The 18,686-nt window shown below is 46.4% G+C and overlaps 1 protein-coding gene across 3 annotated transcripts; it reads left to right on the top strand.

Moving 5' to 3' along the window:
* Positions 1–18,538, top strand: BID (BH3 interacting domain death agonist). 3 transcript variants are annotated; one of them, XM_010714008.3, is made up of 6 exons: positions 1–15; positions 12,698–12,764; positions 14,631–14,841; positions 15,779–15,924; positions 17,154–17,357; positions 17,810–18,538. In XM_010714008.3, exons 2-6 carry the CDS (start codon positions 12,756–12,758, stop codon positions 17,819–17,821), a joined length of 582 nt encoding a protein of 193 aa, XP_010712310.1. In that variant the 5' UTR covers positions 1–15; positions 12,698–12,755; the 3' UTR covers positions 17,822–18,538. The 3 variants fall into 3 exon arrangements, with proteins under 3 accessions (XP_010712310.1, XP_010712303.1, XP_010712302.1); XM_010714001.3 differs by lacking the exon at positions 1–15 and adding an exon at positions 258–391; XM_010714000.3 differs by lacking the exon at positions 1–15 and adding an exon at positions 5,338–5,414.
* Positions 18,539–18,686: the final 148 nt, after the last annotated feature.

Here is an 18,686-nt window from a genome sequence, read left to right as displayed (position 1 = left end):
GCTCCCTTCTGTCCGGTAGGTCCCACCTCAGCGGGTCCCTTGTTTGCTTGCTTTGCTTTACTTTTTACCCTTAATCTCTCGCTGCAGCTCTTCCGGGTGCCCCTCTGCCGTCGGCACGGCCCGCGCCCGGTCCGCTCGCCGGCGCCGTCCTCTAGCCCTCGTTGCGCCACTCCTTTGTCTGCCGCTTTGGGGCGGGGCGGGGGACGCGGGCCGGGCCCTCGGGAGCGAGCCGGGGCATTCTCTAACGAAATGAAATCGAACGGCTGCTCTTTCCTCTGTTTGGGGAGGCGTACCTATGTGGGAGATCCTCGTGGAGAAGGAGTGTTTTCTGTGTGGTCTTGGACTTTTCCTGCCAACTTGATATTAAACCTTTTAAAGGGGCTTCTTTAAGGTAAATCAGGTTGGATGTTAGGAAGCGTTTCTTCTCGGGAGGAGAAGAATGGTGCTGCAGTGGCACAGGCTGCCCAGAGAGGTGGTGGAGTCACCGTCCCTGGAGGTGTTCAGTAACCATGTGAATGTGGCACAGAGGGACGTGGTCAGTGGGCATGGGGGGGGAGAGGGGGGGGAGTTGGTTGGGCAGAATGATCCTAGAGGTCTCTTCCAGCCTATTCTATGAAGCCAACATCCACTCCTTGCTGCCTCCTCTGTACACAACCATGTGGAACGTGTTCTATAAACTGTTCCTAGCAGTGCATTTGCCTGAATTTCTGCAGCCTCCTCTCCTAGATCTCATTCCTCATCGTGAGGCGCTGGCTGGCAGGCCTCAGGGACCAGCCAGGCCTACGGGTGTAGGTGGAGAGGGCAGATGTGACTGTTCCTCTGCTGGGTAGATTGCCTGCTGCTGGGAATATGGATGTGGCAATCTTGCCTTCCTGCTTGGCTCATCCTTGTTTATATGCGGTCATGTGTGCTGTGTTTAGGAAGGAAAAATAAGACCTCTGGTTAAGATGGTCTTGTTGAGTTCCTGCTCACTCATCACTAATTCCTTACGCTCAGATTGAGCGAGCTGGAGGCAGTGAGTTCAGCTTAGTGGTGGTTGTTTTTTTTTTTTTTTAATTCCTGAAGCAATGAAAGTCATGATAATTCTAAGTGGGGAAGGCTGTGTGTGTGCGCTCTGGGTGCTTCTAGCTAGGATAAGTAATGCCATGTTTCCGTGTATTGTTTTTCCTGTGTAACAGGATGACAGGAGTCACCCGTGCTCCTCAGGAGCTGGGAGAGCAAGCAGTTACTCTGATAAAGTGAAAATGCTTAATCTGGTAGCAGACAGGCGCATAAATCCTATGACTGCTGCCTCTGGAGATCTTATGGTGCTGCCTGACACTGGGAGCTGCCTCTCAGAGGGTGGTGACGCACTGCAACAGGTTGCCCAAGGAGGTTGTGGATGCCCCATCCCTGGAGGCATTCAAAGTCAGGTTGGATGTGGCTCTGGGCAGCACATAGAAAGGGGGTTGAAACTAGACGAACATTGTGGTCCTTTTCAGCCCAGGCCTTTCTGTGATTCTATATGATTCTATGATTATGGGATGTTGGTGGGAGAGTAGGGGCATAATAGCTACGTGCAGAGCCTGCTGACATAACTGTGGTGTCTCAGCTATTTGAGGTAGGCTCCTTGATAATGCATCTTTATTGCCTAGTGGAATAAGTGCAATAAGCAGTGGAGGTAGGGAAATAAACTGAGTCTCTGGTTATCTCTGCTGGAGGGAATTGATGGCAATTGAGCAGGTTTCATTTCCTCCAGTTAGCCGTTCCTCAGAATTTATCAGCAAATCTGATATTTCTTTGCTTAGCACCTTCCTCTGTTTTTCTCTTAGCTTGCTGTCTTTGTTAGATAAGCTTAGTCTTTGCTAGATTAGTGCAGCTCCAAATAATGTACAATCTTCATATCTGCTTATTCTGCAAAACCAAATAAATGCTGATATTTCTGATTTAGGAAGCTAATAGCTTGAGTGAAGGTGCAAAGCTCCTGCTTGAAAGCTGGATCCCCTGTTAGTTTTGGCTGGCTTATCTTGGGTGAGGGAGGAGGGATGGGTTACTGAAAAATTACTGGTTAATGATTACAGAGTGTGCATAATTGGTCCTTTCCACAGAGATTGGGCCTGATTCTGATGCAGGCCAAAGAAAGGGAAGGAAAGGTAGGGTAAAGTGTAAAAACATGCTGTGAGTCATGTGGGCTCTGCTCTCGTTCTTTGGTTTTCAAAGCTGTTAATTTCTGAGCTTCAGTGATTGCCTCAATTTGTACCACATGCCTATAGGAGCGGTGTCCTGACCTCACATCAGCTGCAAAGGGAAGTGAATAGAGCTCTGTGTGTCTATTGCCCACCACTGGCAGCTACACCTTTTGCCTAGATGAGATGATGAGGGTTGTCCTTGCCTTGTCTTTGGAGCAGTTGCTCAAGGGTGGATCACAGTACCTTTTTTTTTTTTTTAACCCAGCTTTGCAACAGCAGAATCCTTCAGTCCCCTTTCCCTTCAGCAGCCCTGTGGTTTAGTTAAAGCACTGCTATGACTGTTTTGGGCACTTACTAATTTTGGCACTTGATCCAGACTTTCCTGTCTCTTTGAATCAGATAATGATTCTTGGAAGTGACAAATCATGCTACCTGGTCACAGTGGGTTTGGGCTGGGCTGTCCTTGTTGATGAATGCAAGGAAAAGGCTGTATGTGGCAATGAAGCTGTGGAATATTACTTTTGCTGCAAAAGGGGAAAGGTGGTGGTGTGGCTTTGAACTCCTTTAACTTTTGGTGAAATCTCAGGCCTTTCAGCCAGCTTCAACTAAGACATGAGCAGGGCAGCTAAACTGTGTGCAGTCATTGCTCAGCTGGCTGTGGTGTTTTTGTTTGTCAGTGAAACCTGCTGTGTTTTCTGACATCATCTGACCTTTGGCTCGTTCCTGCTGCGTCCTCATTGTGGCTTCCTGGAGAATGGGCAGTGCCATGTCTGTAATGCACTGGGCTGTTTCTTTCTCTCATTTCTTAAAAGAATGAAAATTGCTTTTTTATTTCTTCAGTATTATGTCAGTGTAACAGCCTGGTGTGACTGGTACTGTAACCTCAGCTTAACAGCTGTGCAAACTCGCTTAGATCAGCTAGTTGCTGTGCTTTAGTTTTACATTTGCTTTCTGGGACATTAGCTTGTGCTTCCTCTTCCATTTAAACTGAAAGTGAAATGGCTTGCATTACTGCACGCACAGTCAGGCTTTTGCTCAGTGTAAAACGCACACAGCTCCACTGTGCCTGTGGGCCTACAGCTAGGGAGTCCAAGCAGTGCCAAGTAGCCATCTTGAAAGGTTCCTTCAGGATTTGTCTTCCACTGGCTCCATCTGTCCAGTCATCACAACAGGAGCAAGAGTTGGAAGTACAGCACAACAGGAGAGTTCTCCTGAGAGCCAGCACATCCAGTGTCACCAGAGGAACAGCAACAGGCTCTACTCCTGGGAAATCAGCCTTGTCTGCTTGCACCCATACATGGCTCTCTGTAAGAGAAAGACATGTACAGCTATAGAACGCTAGATGTTTAGGAGGAAGGAGGCAGGTATAAAAAAGCATCATGCTTTGGGAAAGCTCTCAAGTATTGAGGCAAGGCTGTGTATTTGTCAAGTGTGGACAAGCATAGTTCTTGTTTGACCGCATGGTCTGAAGGTAGCCAGAGGTAGAGAGCTGTTAGTGCCACCTGTGTCCCTGCAGCTCTTTCCTTGTTGGTTTCCTTCCTTGCACACACATAACCTGATAAAGAAAACTCAGATTACTCGCATTCTTCTGCCAACCTCAGCTGTGAAGTTGCAGTGTGAAGTGGCATTACTTATTCTTTTGTCTGGTGATATTAATAAGAATATGGGTTTTTCAAATAAGGAGGATGGCTTTTGTCCTCTAGATGGCACGGCAGCTATGGTTCCCAGTGCCCCGGTCCCAGATCTTTGTCAGCTCTTGTCTGATCTCATCCAAGAGGCACCTATTTCTGAGTTGCTGTTGTCAGGTGGCATTGGTCTGTCCTCTCAGGGATCAAGCAGTTTGCTCAGATGTAAAGATGTGCTGCAGTGCAAGCTCATGCCCAGAAGCAGCATCCTCTAAAACTGGATGAAAACTCTTATGTCTCTGACTTTACAAATGGTTTGCACGTTCTTAATCCCAGATCAGAATGACCACGTGCACTGTAGTCAGGATTAAATCTTGCACCTTTTGTGTAGATGTGGATATGCCATTTCCTTTTGGATCCAGCTCTAGCTGATTCAACCCAAGCCGTGACATTGAGCTCTGTGGCAGTTCCTTCTGCAGGCTTCCTCCTCGCTAAATTTCAGTCTGTAGGCTGGCTTCTAAAGATTGCTAAGTAGTGTTGTCATGCTGCCTTCAACCCCCAATCTGATACAGAAACCGCAGCGGTTGCAAACTCATGCCTTTTCTTTTTTTCTTTTTTTTTTTTCCCTCCCTCTTTAAAGAGGACCTGTGTTTCTTCTTTGTCATTGATGTGCCACCTATGGGCTGGATGAGGGTAAATTGAGCCAAGTGAAAATGAAGGCTGTTGAGAAAGCTGTGTGGTGCTTTTTCCTAAGAAGTCTGAGTACTGCCTGTGATAACTAGAAGACTGCTATGATTCACGGCAGAATCTCCATCTAAATGTACAGAATTAGATGTGAATATTGGAAAATAATGTGACACAGCAGCAGACCTCAGGGATACTAAATATATCTCAAATGAGAAGGTCGCTCCAAAACTTCTTTGGAGGTCTTCAGTCCTGTTTTTCTTTCAAAAAGGGGGAAGAAGAGTCCCATCAAACAAATTGCTATGGTTTACCGAGTTCAAATACACAGCAAGTACTTAAACTGTTCAGGCTGTGATGCTTACTCTGTATTAAGGAAGCGAATATGAAACTGGTCTAGCAAAGGTGGTAGGCAGATGAGCGTTGTGTCAGGTCTTTGTGTACCATTTTAGTGCCACTGAACACTGGGAGATGAAGCAGTGAAGCTGTTAGGAGCAGGAAGTATTCAGCACATTTTTGGTGTGTTCTTCCATCAGTGATGTTATGAGCAAACAGCGTGGTTTTGTTCATTGCTGAGTGCTTGGAAGTGGCATAATGCACAGATCTTGAAGGAGGAAGCAGTCTGAAGCTGAGAGCAAGAGAAACAAAAGCTGACAGCCTCGAGCAATGAGTGCCCCTGCTTGAGAGTGGGACGGATGGGTGAGTGCAAGCAGCCTTTTCAGTTCTTGACAGGCAGGGTGTCTTAAGTGTCTAGCAAATAAATCACAAGTATCTGGGAGATGGGTTTTGTCCCATGCTGTGCCACAGACTTGCTGCCATCTCAGTTTTACCACATCTGAAATGAAGATAATGGTGCATCCCCCTTCTGAGGTAAATGCATGGAGAATGCCTGCGCTTTGGAAGCTGTTGTCTGTGATGGACAAGTCCTGAGAAATTCCAGGTTAGTAGCTTTGGTATGAACCAGGTGATACCAAACAACCCATTTGGTTTCATGGCAGCACATGTGCACCTGTGGATGCACAAAAGGGTTTGTTCAGCCTATCTTCACCTGGCAATACCTGTTTCCTGCCCTCACCCAAGTTTTCTTTCCTAAGCCTACAGTTAAATTTCCCTCTAGGAGGACAGAGAGTCACAGAGGAGGCAAAACCTTGGGGCATCCTAAGTGCTGATGCAAGTGGCATATCCTTGGTGGACTGAGTAGTGATAAGGATTGTCATAGTAAGATAGTCATGATAATATCCTAGTTGGCAATGTCTGCACTTGGCTCATTTAAACTTTTTTTTTTTTTTTTTGCAGATCCTCAAGCTATCTATCTCCCTTCACTATGTATTCTCTCCCTCTCTTTGCTTAGTCTAAACTGTGTGTGCAGCTGCCGTGTGAGCAGTCAGGCTTCTTCCACAGCTAGAGAAGTAGGGGGAGGAGCTCCAGCATCTGCTATCAGCTGGGCTCTGTGGTTCCTTTTGGGTTGTTGGGCTAGGAATTGTGTGTGGCAGGGTGATGGGGTGGATTCTGCTTGCTCTATCTGTTGGAGGTGTTAAAGCTGGTAGTCAGGCACTGTTTAGAAGTCCTCAAATAAGGAACCTGGTAGGCCTGTGGTATGGTTTTCTTATGACTTTGTAGTACTGCTGACTTGTCATGTAAAGCAGTTTGCCTGTGGCATGCTTTTGGGAACACAGTGAAATAGTGTGGTTATGGTTTGAAGTGGGGATTTCTACCTGTCAGATGGCAGAGCGAACTGCGTCAACTCCAGGTGCTTTGGTTTCCCTATCTGTGAAATGCTTCTGTTCTGAGCTTTGCAGCTCTGCAATGAAATGTTTCCCTGTGAAACAAGTGAAAGCCAGCGGGTCCAGGAGTGGGCAAATAGGTACTGTTTCATTGACTCCAATGATGCAGTCATTCAGACTGCCAAAAAGGAAGTTTTTTATCTTTCAGGTGTCAGACAGAAATCAGTGTACTGGCTGTTCTCAATGACTGATGGATTATTCTGCTTTGAAGACTCAAATTCAGTCCTAACCCAGAAGTGAAACAAAGATAAATATCTTGATGGCTCACAATAAGTCCTTTGATAGTGTCTGTCCAGGTGTTTGTACAGGATGTGTCTCAGAATCTAGACAAGCTGTTAAAGGAGGCAGACCTACATGCTTTCATAACCAGATAGTGTCTGATAGGGCTAAGAACAGTAACTGCTGGCTGAGCTGTGAGGAGAGGTGAAAGATCTGAAGGGAAAGTGGTGGCAAGCCAGGGGCATTATTCATGGCACGGGTTCTTTCTTGAGCTGCCTTGGAGATGTGAAGAAGGGATAAAAGCTGGTTTAGGTTAGCATTGTTGCTATAGAGATTCTGGGACCTACTCTTTCATGGCTGCCCCCAGAGAATTTCCCCCAACAGCTCTCCTTATGGAGATAGTAACTCCTGTGCTGTCCCTCAGGATACGCTCAACACCAGCTGGGCAGTGGTGTGTGTGCGTGGAAGGAAGCCCAGAGGGCTGGCTTTGGAGGAAGCGACCACGGAGTTCTTTCTTACAAGAATTTGGGGTGTGTGAGGGCGAAATAAGCACAGGTGCCCTGTGCTGATGGATAGATAAACTGCTGACTGCTGCTGTGGTGTCTGTCTGTGTGGCAGCCTGCATTGGTTAGGCAGAGAGAACTGTATGGAGACAGGAAAGGAGTGAACACAGAAGTGTCTTAGCAGATTAACAGTTATGTCTGTGACAGAAACGATGCCTTGGGAATTACAAGCTTAAGAATGAAGTGTAAGCCATCGCCTTTGTAGCTTCCAGTCGCTATAAGTCAGGGAAAGCCCAAGGTGTGTGTGTTGCATGAACCTTTAAGGGTTTGAACAACTTCATTTTGAGTGCTCCTCAAATAATTCTCCTCCTGAGGCAGCTTTGTGTACAGGAGCTATAGGGAAGTGATAGCTTGCTATTTTAGACTTTCAGAGCTCATCTTTTGAGGTCAGTCTCGTTGTGTAAAATCTGTAGGTGTTCTGGCACTTTGCACTTAGAGAAGTGCTTGTTTTGTCATGTCCTTTGCAGGCCTGCAGTAGCATGTGGTGGCTTTTAGGAGGAGGAATTTAAATAACTTTGCCTCTCTCTGCCAGTGTGTTCTCTGCTTTTGAGTAAGCCTCAGTGAGGCTCATTGTATGCTCTGCATTAATGTATAGCAACAGCTTTTTATATCCAGGAGGGATTTCCCAAACCATTTTTGTCCTTACGCTTTCTTCTCTGTGTTTTTGTTTGTTTTCTCCTTCCCTCACATAGAGGTTACTTTCCCTCAAGTTACAGCAATTCACTTCTGTTTGGCACTGTTTCATGCTCGCTTAATAACTGAACCACTCTTGTATGGAAAGAGAGGAAATAGGAGATAAAGATCTGCCAGTGTATAGATAGTAACAAGAAACGTAAGCAGACTTCAAGCTGCATCTCTTTATTAATGAGGGACTGCTTCTGAGTCTCTTCCTTGATACAATGCTGGCTTGCAACTGAGACTGAAAACAAGTAATACATTAAATTCATTGCTATTTCATTTTAAAAAACAAATTATATTCCACAGAATATAAACTAGTGAAGTAAATCAGGATGCCAAATTTTAGCAAAGCTAATTTCCAGCTCTTCAGAGAGTTAGTCAACAAAACCCTCTGGGTAACCACCTTCAAAGGCAAGGGAGCAGAGCTGGCAGATCTTTTAAGGGAGATCTCCTTAGGGCTCTGCATCCCCAAGAAGAAAGTCAGAAAAGGAAGGCAAGAGACCAGCATGGCTGAACCAGGACCTGCTGGTTGAAATGGAGAGTAAGAAGAGAATGCACAGGCGGTGGAAGCAGGGACAGGTACCCTGGGAGGAGTGTAGGGATGCTGCTAGGCTCATCCAGAGAGACTTAGATGGCAAGAGCAGTGGGCCCAGGTGAACCTCATGAGATTAGACATAACCAACTGTGAGACCTGGGTTGTAGCAACCACCCTATTAGTACGAGCTATAGGATGAAAAGGTAGAGCACAGCCCTGCCAAAAAGGACCTGGGAGTACTGGTGGATGGCAAACTCGGCATGAGCCAGCAATGTGTCCTTGCAGTTCAGAAAGCAAACTGTATCCTGGGCTGCATCAAAAGAAGTGTGGCCAGCAAGTAGGAGAGGTGATTCTGTCCCTCTGCTTTGTGCTGGTGAGGCCTCACCTGGAGTACTGTGTTTAGATGTGGAGTCCTCAGTACAGGAGAGATGTGGATGTGTTGGAGTGTGTCTCAAGGAGGGCCACAAAATGATCCTAGGGATGGAACACCTCCCCTATGGGGATGGGCTGAGAGTGAGGACTGTTCAGTATGGAGAATAGAAGACTCCAAGGTGAATTTTTAGCAGCTGTTCAATACCTAAAGAGGGGCTTTGAGAAAGAAGAGGACAGACTCTTTAGCAGGGCGTGCTGTGAAATAGTTTCAAACTAAAAGGGGAGATTTAGATTGAATATAAGGAAAAAATTTCCTTATGATAAGGATAAGGAAGCACTAGTGCTGGTTGCCTGGAGATGTGGATGCCCCATCCCTGGAGACACCCAAGATCAGGCTGGACGGGACTCTGAGCAACCTGATCTACCTGTGGGTGTCCCTGGTCACTGCAGGGGGGTTGGACCAGATGGCCTTTAGGGGTCCCTTCCAACTCAAACCATTCTGTGAATATTTTCCAAGACTTCTAGTAGCTATAAAACAGCCTTACTAGATTATCTAGTTTTACTGTGAGATGGAGTGAGATGGAGTTCGTAGGCATTTTTTATTTGTTGTACTAAAGGCTTCTGTTGGATTGTAGGTAACTTCTTCTGTTCACTGAAAGATGTCTTAAAATCTCAACCTGCAGCCACCAGGATTCAAATGCCTTAATGAATTAAGCTTGAGATGGCATTGGTGTGATTATATTTGACTTTTTAGAGGTTTGCCCTTAAAGAGTCCAATTTTTGAGATGACACTAAAGAATTCCAATTCTCAGGAGGAGTTTCCTGAGTATCAAAGCCCCTTCTATTTATTCAAGGCAATTAGCTGAAATTTGAGGTCTCTGGAGCTACTAGCTAATTAAATACTTTTTTAAATGTAGTGATAGAAATTTTTTTTTCTTGTTCTCACGTGTGTTTTTGACCACCCAAGTAGAGCTTTGTTAGCCAAAGGCTGGAGTGCCTCAGGGATTTTTTTTACTGCCTGGGTGGTGATTGCTTGATTGTAGGGAAGAGTTAATGTAAATTATCATCATCTTCTAGCCTTTGTCTTCTGTATAAATATTAGAGAGTGTGGTGGGTATCGCTGACTTTTGTTTTCTGCCTTAGCTTATGTGCAGGAGTGGCCAAACCTGTAATTGGCAATTAGGATGGGTGACTTCTTAAAATATTTTTTGAATGTCTATTTCTTTGTGGACCGGCCCTGAGGAGTGTCTATAAGGCTGGGATGATCCCATAGTGGAAAGGAGATGGGAAGAATACTGCACACCCTGTTAGTGTTTCTAGGTGCAGCACGTACCCTGGGAGCAGTGACAAGGCAAGGGTTACTTACTACCTTCTGTCCTTGAAAAGCACAAAGTGCTGTCAAAATATGACATTAGGATCTTCAGAGCTGTAGCCAGGCACATAAGGCTTGCTGCAGCTTCCTAGGAATTCACGTGAGTAATGTGTGTGTTCCAGCTGGATCAAGCTCCCCTTAGTGTGTTGACAGTGCACTTGCACAAGCTTGTGTGAAGCTCCTATGCTCTGCCTTTCCATCCCTACTCAGAAAAACGCCTACGAGCGTGTATGGGTGTGCCCAGAATGGATCTGGGTCTCCCTGTTGTTAGTTTTTGTATCTGCTGATTTGAGAATTGAGTAGAATGTCCATTTTTCTTTTTTTTTTTTATTTTGGGCTAGAATAGTCTGTCTCTCTTCTTTTAGAGCAAGGAATGGGGGAAGGCAGTAGTACCTCTGCCTTTGATTGCTTCTTTCATAGGTGTTTGGATTGAGCCAAACAGGTTTCATAGCAGCGTAAATAAAATGAGGGAATTTGGGTTTTTAAGCAGTATTTTGAGCTTTCCATAAAAGGATGTGACAGATGACAAACACCACAAAGAGGTGCCTTAACTCTGATTTCCATTCCACCCTCTTCAAGAAAGATTCCATTTTTCTGTGCACGGGCTGGTGTTCTTTCTTGGCAGCTTACCCCACAACTGCTCAGCTGACCTTCCAGAAATGTTCTGGAATGCCCCTCCAGAAGGAAAAAGGCAGTCACCCTCTAACAGTTTGCCTGGGTTTGGGTAGCAGTGGTCCATTTCTTGTAAAGCCGTGTAAGAAAAAAGCTACTCATCTAGTTTCACTTGTACATCTGGACATTTGCTTACGTGCAGCTGTAGTGGCTTGTGTTGCGTCACAGCTCTGTCAGTGCTGCACAACATCTGCATTTCTGCTGTGGGAAGAGGATGATGCGGCTGTTCTGGACACCTCAGTTACTACACAAAGCCACAGTGCTGCCATGGACCTGACAAAGCATCCCTGGGACCAAGAGGGAAGTGGGGATATAAGGAGTTCTCCAACCTTAATAAACATTTGTCCTCCAGCAAAGACAAAGGCCAGGAGAAAGGTAGCCATGTGCTGCTCCAGAGCTCCTGTCAGGTCCCAGGAGAACAGAGGGACTATCTCTAACCAACCAGCCTGCTCTTTGGGGTAGGGCTGAGTGACAGCAATTGGGATCTGAACTGACCATAAAAATAGTGCAATACAAAGCAGCAGAATTGAATTTGTTTTAGGAAGCTAGAAGCTTAGCGTAATGACTAAATGAAAAAGACTTCATGGTTGAAAAGCTGCCTCTGGGCTCTTGTGTGTTTTTGTTTTTGTTTTTTTTAAACGTATTTCAGGCTGTGTTTTGGCATTCAAAGTTTCTAAGTCTTTGAAAAGCTGGGAAATTCCTGGTCTCTTGAAGCTGTAACTGTGGCTTCCTTCAGAGTTTGAATGCACTTCTGCTTTCACTTCCTTCCTTTTTTCCCACCTGCACACCTCATTGCTTAAAACACAGTCGTGGAAACCCTCCTGCTCTGAAACTTAATGTGTCGTCATTGAGTCCATGAGTCTCAATGATGACCAGTCAGTAGTTACTGGTCATCTGGATAGGTGAGCTCTTGTGTGCTCTCACCCTAACTTGGGTCAGCAGGTTCCTGCACTGCAGCCAGGTTATTGCCCGACATGGAGGAGGCCTGGTGGGAATGCAATGCTCGTGAAGTCAGCTTACCCCAGGGCATTCTGCATGTAGCTGTATGGCCGTGCATGTGAGGAAGCAAATGCAGATGTGCGATCTGCATTCCTCCCCTCCTTGCCTTGTCTTTGCTTGATGGTCTCTGTGCTGTGCCTTCCTGTACCAGATGTGGCTATTTGGTCTGCTGGTCTGAACCACCCACCTACCTCACTGCCTAGGTGAGGAGAGAGCGTTCTGCTCTTAGCAGGCCCTGGTTTTCTGGTGAGTGAGAGAGGCTGCCCTGTGCAGCATGCTCTGCACCCCTCCCTGCTCTCCACGTACCAATTCCCCAGGCCCTGTCCAGGTGTAAGGCAGGCTGTGGGTTGTCAGCCCTGCTTGTGACCTGCTGGTTTTCCCCATCTTCTAATCAAACTTCTCTGCAGGCTTAGTTTTGTTGATGTGACTGGAAGCCTTTGGCACGTGATCCAGCCCTTCCTTTTCAACAAATATCTAGGAACATGTACTGAAACCAAGCCTGAGTGTAGTATGGGGTGGGGGCACTTCAAAACCTGAAGATGTGTTGCAATGCCACCTGGGTGCTTCATTTAGGAATATGCTGCTGTGCATACAGACCTGAGCAGCTCACTGGCTCTCAGTAGGTCATCAGGAACCTGGAAAACCCAGGAGACATGAACTACTTCTACAGGGCCGGAGTCTTCTCTGTGATAACCCTGCATTCCTGCTCTCGCACTACAAAGGACCTTCCCTCCCATTTCTGGCACCACCTAAAGATGGCTTTAAGCCCCGTTTGTAGGTCATGTTGCATTGCTGTCTGCTAACTATCCATGGCAGGTAGGTGTTTTCCCCTACCTGATTCACCTGATTTAGGGCCCTTCTTTCCAGAACAGCTGCTGTTCTCTCAGCCTTGTTCATGGGTACTTCTCTCCAGAAATGTAGAAATTGACCTTTCTAGAGGTGCATAAAAGACCTGTGGGCACTGCTTGAATATATGTATGTGCTGGGGTTTGTTTTCTCCATTGACCGTTTTCTTTCTCACTCTTGCAGGGTAAGGATTTCTGATCTGAAGCAGACTGTGACGAGCTGTTCTCTCTCTGAATCCATCATGGAACGGGTTAGTTTCAAATGCCACTGAAGTCACTTCTCTTATGTGCTTGTTTAGAAGTACCTGGAAGAGGCTGAGTCTTAACAAGTGCTGGCTTGTGCCCTTATTATCTTTCTCAGAGTTCCTGTTGGAGTCTCTGATGCTGCACTCCTCCATCATGAATATAGATGCAAGGTGGATGGAACCATTTAGCTTGCAAGCTGCTTCCTTGTTACCTCAGTGTAAGACTCTCCCAGTAGACTGCAAGCATGAGATGCAACTGATTTAAGAGGCAATGATGCTTATTAAGTAGCAAACCACTGAAACTAATAAACAAAGTACTTGACCCATTACTCTGATCAAATAAATATTGCACAAAACACTACAATAAACATGATTTCAGAGCTACTATTTTTCAAATGCATGTTACAAATCCCGTAAACCTGTTCAAACATCTGTCACCCTCTAGCATTAAGTGTGGTTGCAAGGCACAATTCTAACCCTGTTTGTGTTCTGCTTTCCCACAAGTCTTTTGAACAGAAACATAAGTCAGGTGGGTTGTTCATTGTGCTTGTGTGGTGTCCCAGGGTGTGTGGGGCACCCAGTGACCTTCACTATTGTCTGTAGACACCCATACTCCACTCACGGGAGGTGTGCTTTAGCTTTGATTGTACCTTATTTTCCACTTGTTTTTATTTCCAGACTTGTTGTCCTTGTTCTGCCCTTCCTCTATCTGATCTGCCCCAGCAAACATTGTATCCCTGATTATTTCTAACACGTCTATCACAATTTTTCTCCTGTTGCATAGGCCATCACAGCACTCTGTGACAGTACTGATACAGTTATGTAGATATGGAGTGGTCTTGGAAGGTTCCACTTACCCAAGGGTAATACTGTTTCAATTCTTGGGCTCATCCTAGTTGATTACCCCTTACCCTATGAAATTGGCAAGGCAAACCTTGATTCCTTTAGAATCAAGGCTCAGCACTTTCTTACTCATGAGCAGATAGTCTGGGTACAAGAGTAAGGATTTTTTTTTTTTGTCATTTAATTTCTCTGCTCATACATCCTGCTTCATCAGCTGCTTAACTGGGATTAGTGGACAGTCTTCTGCTTTCCTGCAGAGGTCTTGGTTGGTTGAGGCCCTGTGGGACTTCTTGCTCCCATCACTGCCCACCTGCTGGACCTCCTCAGCCTAACCCACCTGGGCACTCTGTGCTGCCCTGTTGGAAGACAGTCTGTGACAGCAGATGCAGCATGAGTCTGCTTACTGCAAGCAAACGGATATGAGACACCAATGGTCTGTTGTCTGGCTATTCTTATGAGCAGCTGCCTGACTGTGCAAGGATCTGAATGCTTTTGTTATGGAGCTTGTCTAGTTCCCATTCAAGAGGGAAAAGGAATGCAAACTTTAGTTTTTTTGCAGGCTTATGCTGCCTGTTATCTCTGCTCCCCACCTTGTTGCTGCTATGCTCTGATTAAAATTAAATGTGGAACTGTTGGCTTAGTTTTGTACAGGAAGTAGGGTGCCCAACTTCCAAATACAGGGAAAACCTTTGAAACAGATGTGTGAATAGAGTCACTTGTGCTGAGCATTCATCTTTGTTTCAGAAGAGGAGTCCTGATCAGGAATTTTGTCCTTGCCACTCAAGAGATGAGCTGACACCTCAACTGTTGGTTTGTAAGACCAGAGCCAGCCAGCATTAACCAGCACAGTGCTGTGTGCATGTATGCATCTAGGAGTTAGTACGCGTTTGCTCAGCTCTTGCAAACTGGGCATTATTATGCACTGTACCCAAAGGAGACCAGAAAAAGGTGTTCACTGTAAGAAAAACAGCATCTGTACAAACCTACACAGCAGGATGTGGGTTTAACAGTGATTCTTCTTCCATTTAGGATATCTATAGTGATGGATCTGACCATATGGAACGCATGCTGCTCTTTGCTTTCCTGGCGGAGTCCTCTGGCTGTGAGTTCAGAGAGCAGCTGCCATTCCTACAAAGCCGGGGCCTCTTGTGTGCCGTTAAAGGTGTTCAATCTTATGATAGTGATGGGGAACTTCAGACCGATGGGAATCGAAGCGGCCACTTGCAGAATGGTGAGCTAGGTGAGTGCTCTCTCCTTTCCCACGTGCCTTCTGTGAAGGTGGGGGGCTTTGTTTCTATCCCCTTGTCTCTTTATTATCTTGTGACAGACGGTTGGCAATATTCTCTCCACTGAGAAACTTCACAGCTGGTGGTTGTATTGGTTGGCGTTTTATCACTTGGGGTAAGACAGCTAATGCTTGGCAGTGCAGCTCCCTCTTGGTGGCTGAGCACCTGTCCCTCTGCGCAGTCTGTAGCATGTGAGACAAGGGCTACGAATCTGGTACTTATGATTTCTGTCCTTAAGCAGTGGGATCTTAAGTGGTTCTGTTAAGCTTCCCGTTGCTCCTCAACGAGTTTTGTTTCAGCACTTCAGCTAGGAGTTAGGAGCAACTCTTTTTCTGGTACTGACTTAATTCCCTGTACTATACTAGCGTGGCAGAGGCAATTTCTTATATAGTTCCTTGTACTGTTCTTGCTTCTCGAGCCCTAAGCAGCATGGATATTGCACCTTGCCCACGATGTGCCAGCTGGCACCTTGAAGTAGTGAAGCGGTGTAATGAGTAACCACTATAGTAAATATTACCTCATCTTGCAAAATATATTGATTTCATGGCCCAAAGTGACAACGGAAAGCTTTGCCAAAAGGAGATGCTGTGTTTTAGATGGTGTTCATGACACAGGTCCTGGCAGTTTTCAGTTGAGAAATCAGGCACACTCTTCCTTCCCTCCCCCTCTCGACAGAATGTTGGCTGTAGTTATCTTGAACAAATCTTGGTTGGAATTGTTCTGACTTCCCCACTGAGTGTGTATGGCTGTCACAAAGGCAGTATGGGAAGAAGAGTGGGGGGTAGGGGAAGATTGGCAATGGAGATGGGCAAAATGCCCTAGGCACCTCACCTGTGCTGAACCTAGTGTGACTGCAGCCTGTGAACCAAATCCTGCTGTGTGTGTTTGCAGTGCTTGACCCTGAGGTAAATGAAGAAATTGTCCGGACCATTGCTGCTCAGCTCGCTGAGATCGGAGACCAGCTGGATAAACAAATCAAAGCAAAAGTAGTAAATGATCTAGTGCAACATTTTCTGAATGAGAATTTGCCTAGAGAGGTGAGTGAAAAGCAATCTGATGAATAGCTCCCCTTATAAACGTTGAGTCTTTCGATGCCTTGATTACTGCACTTCTGAAATTAATCTGAAATGTTAATATTTGATGTGAAGTTCTGTTAGAGAAGATGCTATGGTGAGCCTGTACCCTGGCAGCCTTTGCCCTGCAAAGTGAGTTGCTTGGACTCTGTCCCTTTCTGCAGGCGGGGAAAGTGAGGTTGTGGAGCAGGGCTGACTTCTGGAGGTAATTTTGTTTTTAAGATCTTTGAACTCTGATGCTGGGTCCTGAATGTCAGCTGCTTGTCAAATGGACAAACCTGGCAGAAGCTTGGCTTGTGTTTATCACTGAACACTGAGACTCAGCAAGCAGTGAGACCCAGTGCTCCCTCTTACGGCGCCTTAATCCTCTGGGCTCACAGGCTGTAGGTGTTGGGAGTAGCAGTGGGTTTGGGCTGGTATGGGTAACCTGCTGGAAAGGCCTCCCTGGGTGGCACCTCCACTGCTTCAGTGCAGGTTCTCTCTCAGCTTATGATGGGATGAGACTTAGCATCCCTGGTCCAGCATCTAACGTGCCTCACTGCTCTGCAAGGGAAGTATCCACATCTGGATCAATAGCCACAATTTGCTTCCCCAGAGCCTTTTGGCATCTTCAAGAGATAACTGCATAACTGGGTATCTGGCTTGCTTGTTTTTCTCTGCCTGTGATGAAGTTAGAGCTGTCTTTGATTTTAGGGTCTGCTTGGCTTGAAACGGTGGGATTGAAATGATTTTATTTTGAGGGGATTGGAGAAGCAGAAGTGAGGTAGTGTTTGTTCTGTGTCTGGACCCCTTTTTTAGCTCCTGCCTAAGTGAAGACTTTTCTGTGAAGCTTTTCTCCGTACCAGTTGCCCCTGGGCACGTAGCCCTGATACTTACAGTGTTTAGATTAAGGTAAGTTCCTGTCTCCTGGAAGCCCTGGATTCTTGGGCTACTTCAGGACCAGGCAGGCTAGGTGCAGATTCTGAGCTGCTGCACCCTAAGCGTGTAAGATGCTACCTAATTTTTCCAATGCTGTGTGATGTTTCCTTGTTTCTTTGTTTTTTTGGGTGAGCAGCTGAGCTTTGCTGCCACCTGGGTGAGCATCCTTGCTGCCACCTGGGTGTGTATCAGCCTGGGAGGGAACATGGCAGCTTGTGATGTGTCTGTACAGGTGCACAGTTGCTGCACTGACATCCTCTCTTCCCTCTATGCAGGAGATAACACGGTGCCTGTCACAGGCAGTGGAAGGACTTGCCAGAGCCGTCCCATCAGATCTGGAGCAAGAGAAGGCCATGTTGGTGCTAGCAATGCTCTTAACTAAGAAAGTGGCGAATCAAGTGCCTTCCCTTCTACAGCGTGTCTTCAGCACCACTGTGAACTACATCAGCCAACATCTCCACAACTACATTGTCAGAATGGTGAGTGCTATCCAGCAGCTCTGCGGCTCGGTGCAAGTCACAGCCAGTCTCCTCGCTGGCCCTGGTTACTCCCTACGGGCATTGCCAGATGCCTGCTGTTTCTCCCATTGTGCCTGGGGCTCTGGGGGCTTGGCAGGGAAGAGCTGCTGCTATCTGCAAGCTCCGAAGGCTGAGGGCAATGTCCAGCTTCTGCTCACTTCCCTGGAACCCCCCCAAAGCCAGTCCTAGCACAGAATGTGGGGCTGAGGGCGAACAGACGCGCAGCACAGCAGGTGGCGCTGTTGAGACACGGATCTGTATAGAGTGCACGGGCCTTCGTGGGTGCGCAGGCTGCTGCTGCTTTGCCTCCCTGGCATCTGCCCCAGTCCATGGGCTGGGTGGGCAGGCAGAGGGCTTGTGGCTGCAAGAAGATGCTGTTGTGGTTAATGCTGGTTCTGTTTCTTTCCTCCTAGCTGCGCGAGTGAGTGATCTCCAGCCATTGGCTTCCTGAAGACTTTTGAACTTCTTGATCTGCTCAGATACTTTTTTCTGCTCATAACTTCTGAGACTCAGCTGTGAAAGGGAAGGCAGAGCTTGTAGATGGGCTTTTGTAGACTAGCACAGTAGCGATGGTAGTAAGAGCTGCATGACTGGTCTGCCAGCACCTGTAAGATATAGTGCTTACTCTTCTCCATTTTACAAAATAGGTGTTTGTTTTTTTTTTGTTTGTTTTTCCTCTCTCCTTATCAGTAGCAGATGTGATGCAGGTACAGCCCCTGGGGAAGTGCACTGGGTGCTGAGCCCACCTTGTCAGTATTTCTAACGAACTGCTGCATCCTACAGGTTTCTGTTCTGCAACTGAGCAAGGTACAGGGGTGGATTTTGGGGAGGAATAGTATCCAGATATGCTTGAGAGAAGGTGGTCATTGGCTTCAGAGCAGCTTGCTGGAGAGAAAAAAAGATACCAGCCTAGAATGAGGAGAAGTACCTGGTGCCTCTGGTCAGTAGCACATTGTATTCACATCTCAGGTTCAGTGAACAGACTTGGACTCAGGTTGTTTGATGTATGTGTCATCACATACGTGGTGGCTGAGGCTCTACTTGTGATCCAGCTGCCTCTGAAGAAATCATGTAAATAATGTCCTTTAATGTCCTTTTATTGGTGTTTTTTGTTTTTTAAATAAAAATGGACATGACATACATCTGCATCTTAAGCAACTGAATTTCTCCTCCCCCTTTTCACAGAAATGGTGGGGCTTTTGTGCAAGTCCTTACAGCATTCTTGCTATGCTGCTGCTAGTGGTAACAGAGCTACAGCTGTTTGTTGTTGGCTTTGCACTCTGCACAAAG

Source organism: Meleagris gallopavo, chromosome 1 (genome assembly GCF_000146605.3).
Source record: "Meleagris gallopavo isolate NT-WF06-2002-E0010 breed Aviagen turkey brand Nicholas breeding stock chromosome 1, Turkey_5.1, whole genome shotgun sequence".
Taxonomy (NCBI): domain Eukaryota; kingdom Metazoa; phylum Chordata; class Aves; order Galliformes; family Phasianidae; genus Meleagris; species Meleagris gallopavo.
This window is presented reverse-complemented; position numbering and strand designations above follow the sequence as displayed.

Excerpts from the sequence above, each read along its gene's own strand:
- BID (XM_010714000.3), top strand. The coding sequence starts at position 5,353 with ATGGAGAATGCCTGCGCTTTGGAAGCTGTTGTCTGTGATGGACAAGTC. Across the intron at positions 5,415-12,697 it reads CAAGTCCTGAGAAATTCCAG|GGTAAGGATTTCTGATCTGA; the intron begins GTTAGTAGCTTT and ends TCACTCTTGCAG. Across the intron at positions 12,765-14,630 it reads CTGAATCCATCATGGAACGG|GATATCTATAGTGATGGATC; the intron begins GTTAGTTTCAAA and ends TCTTCCATTTAG.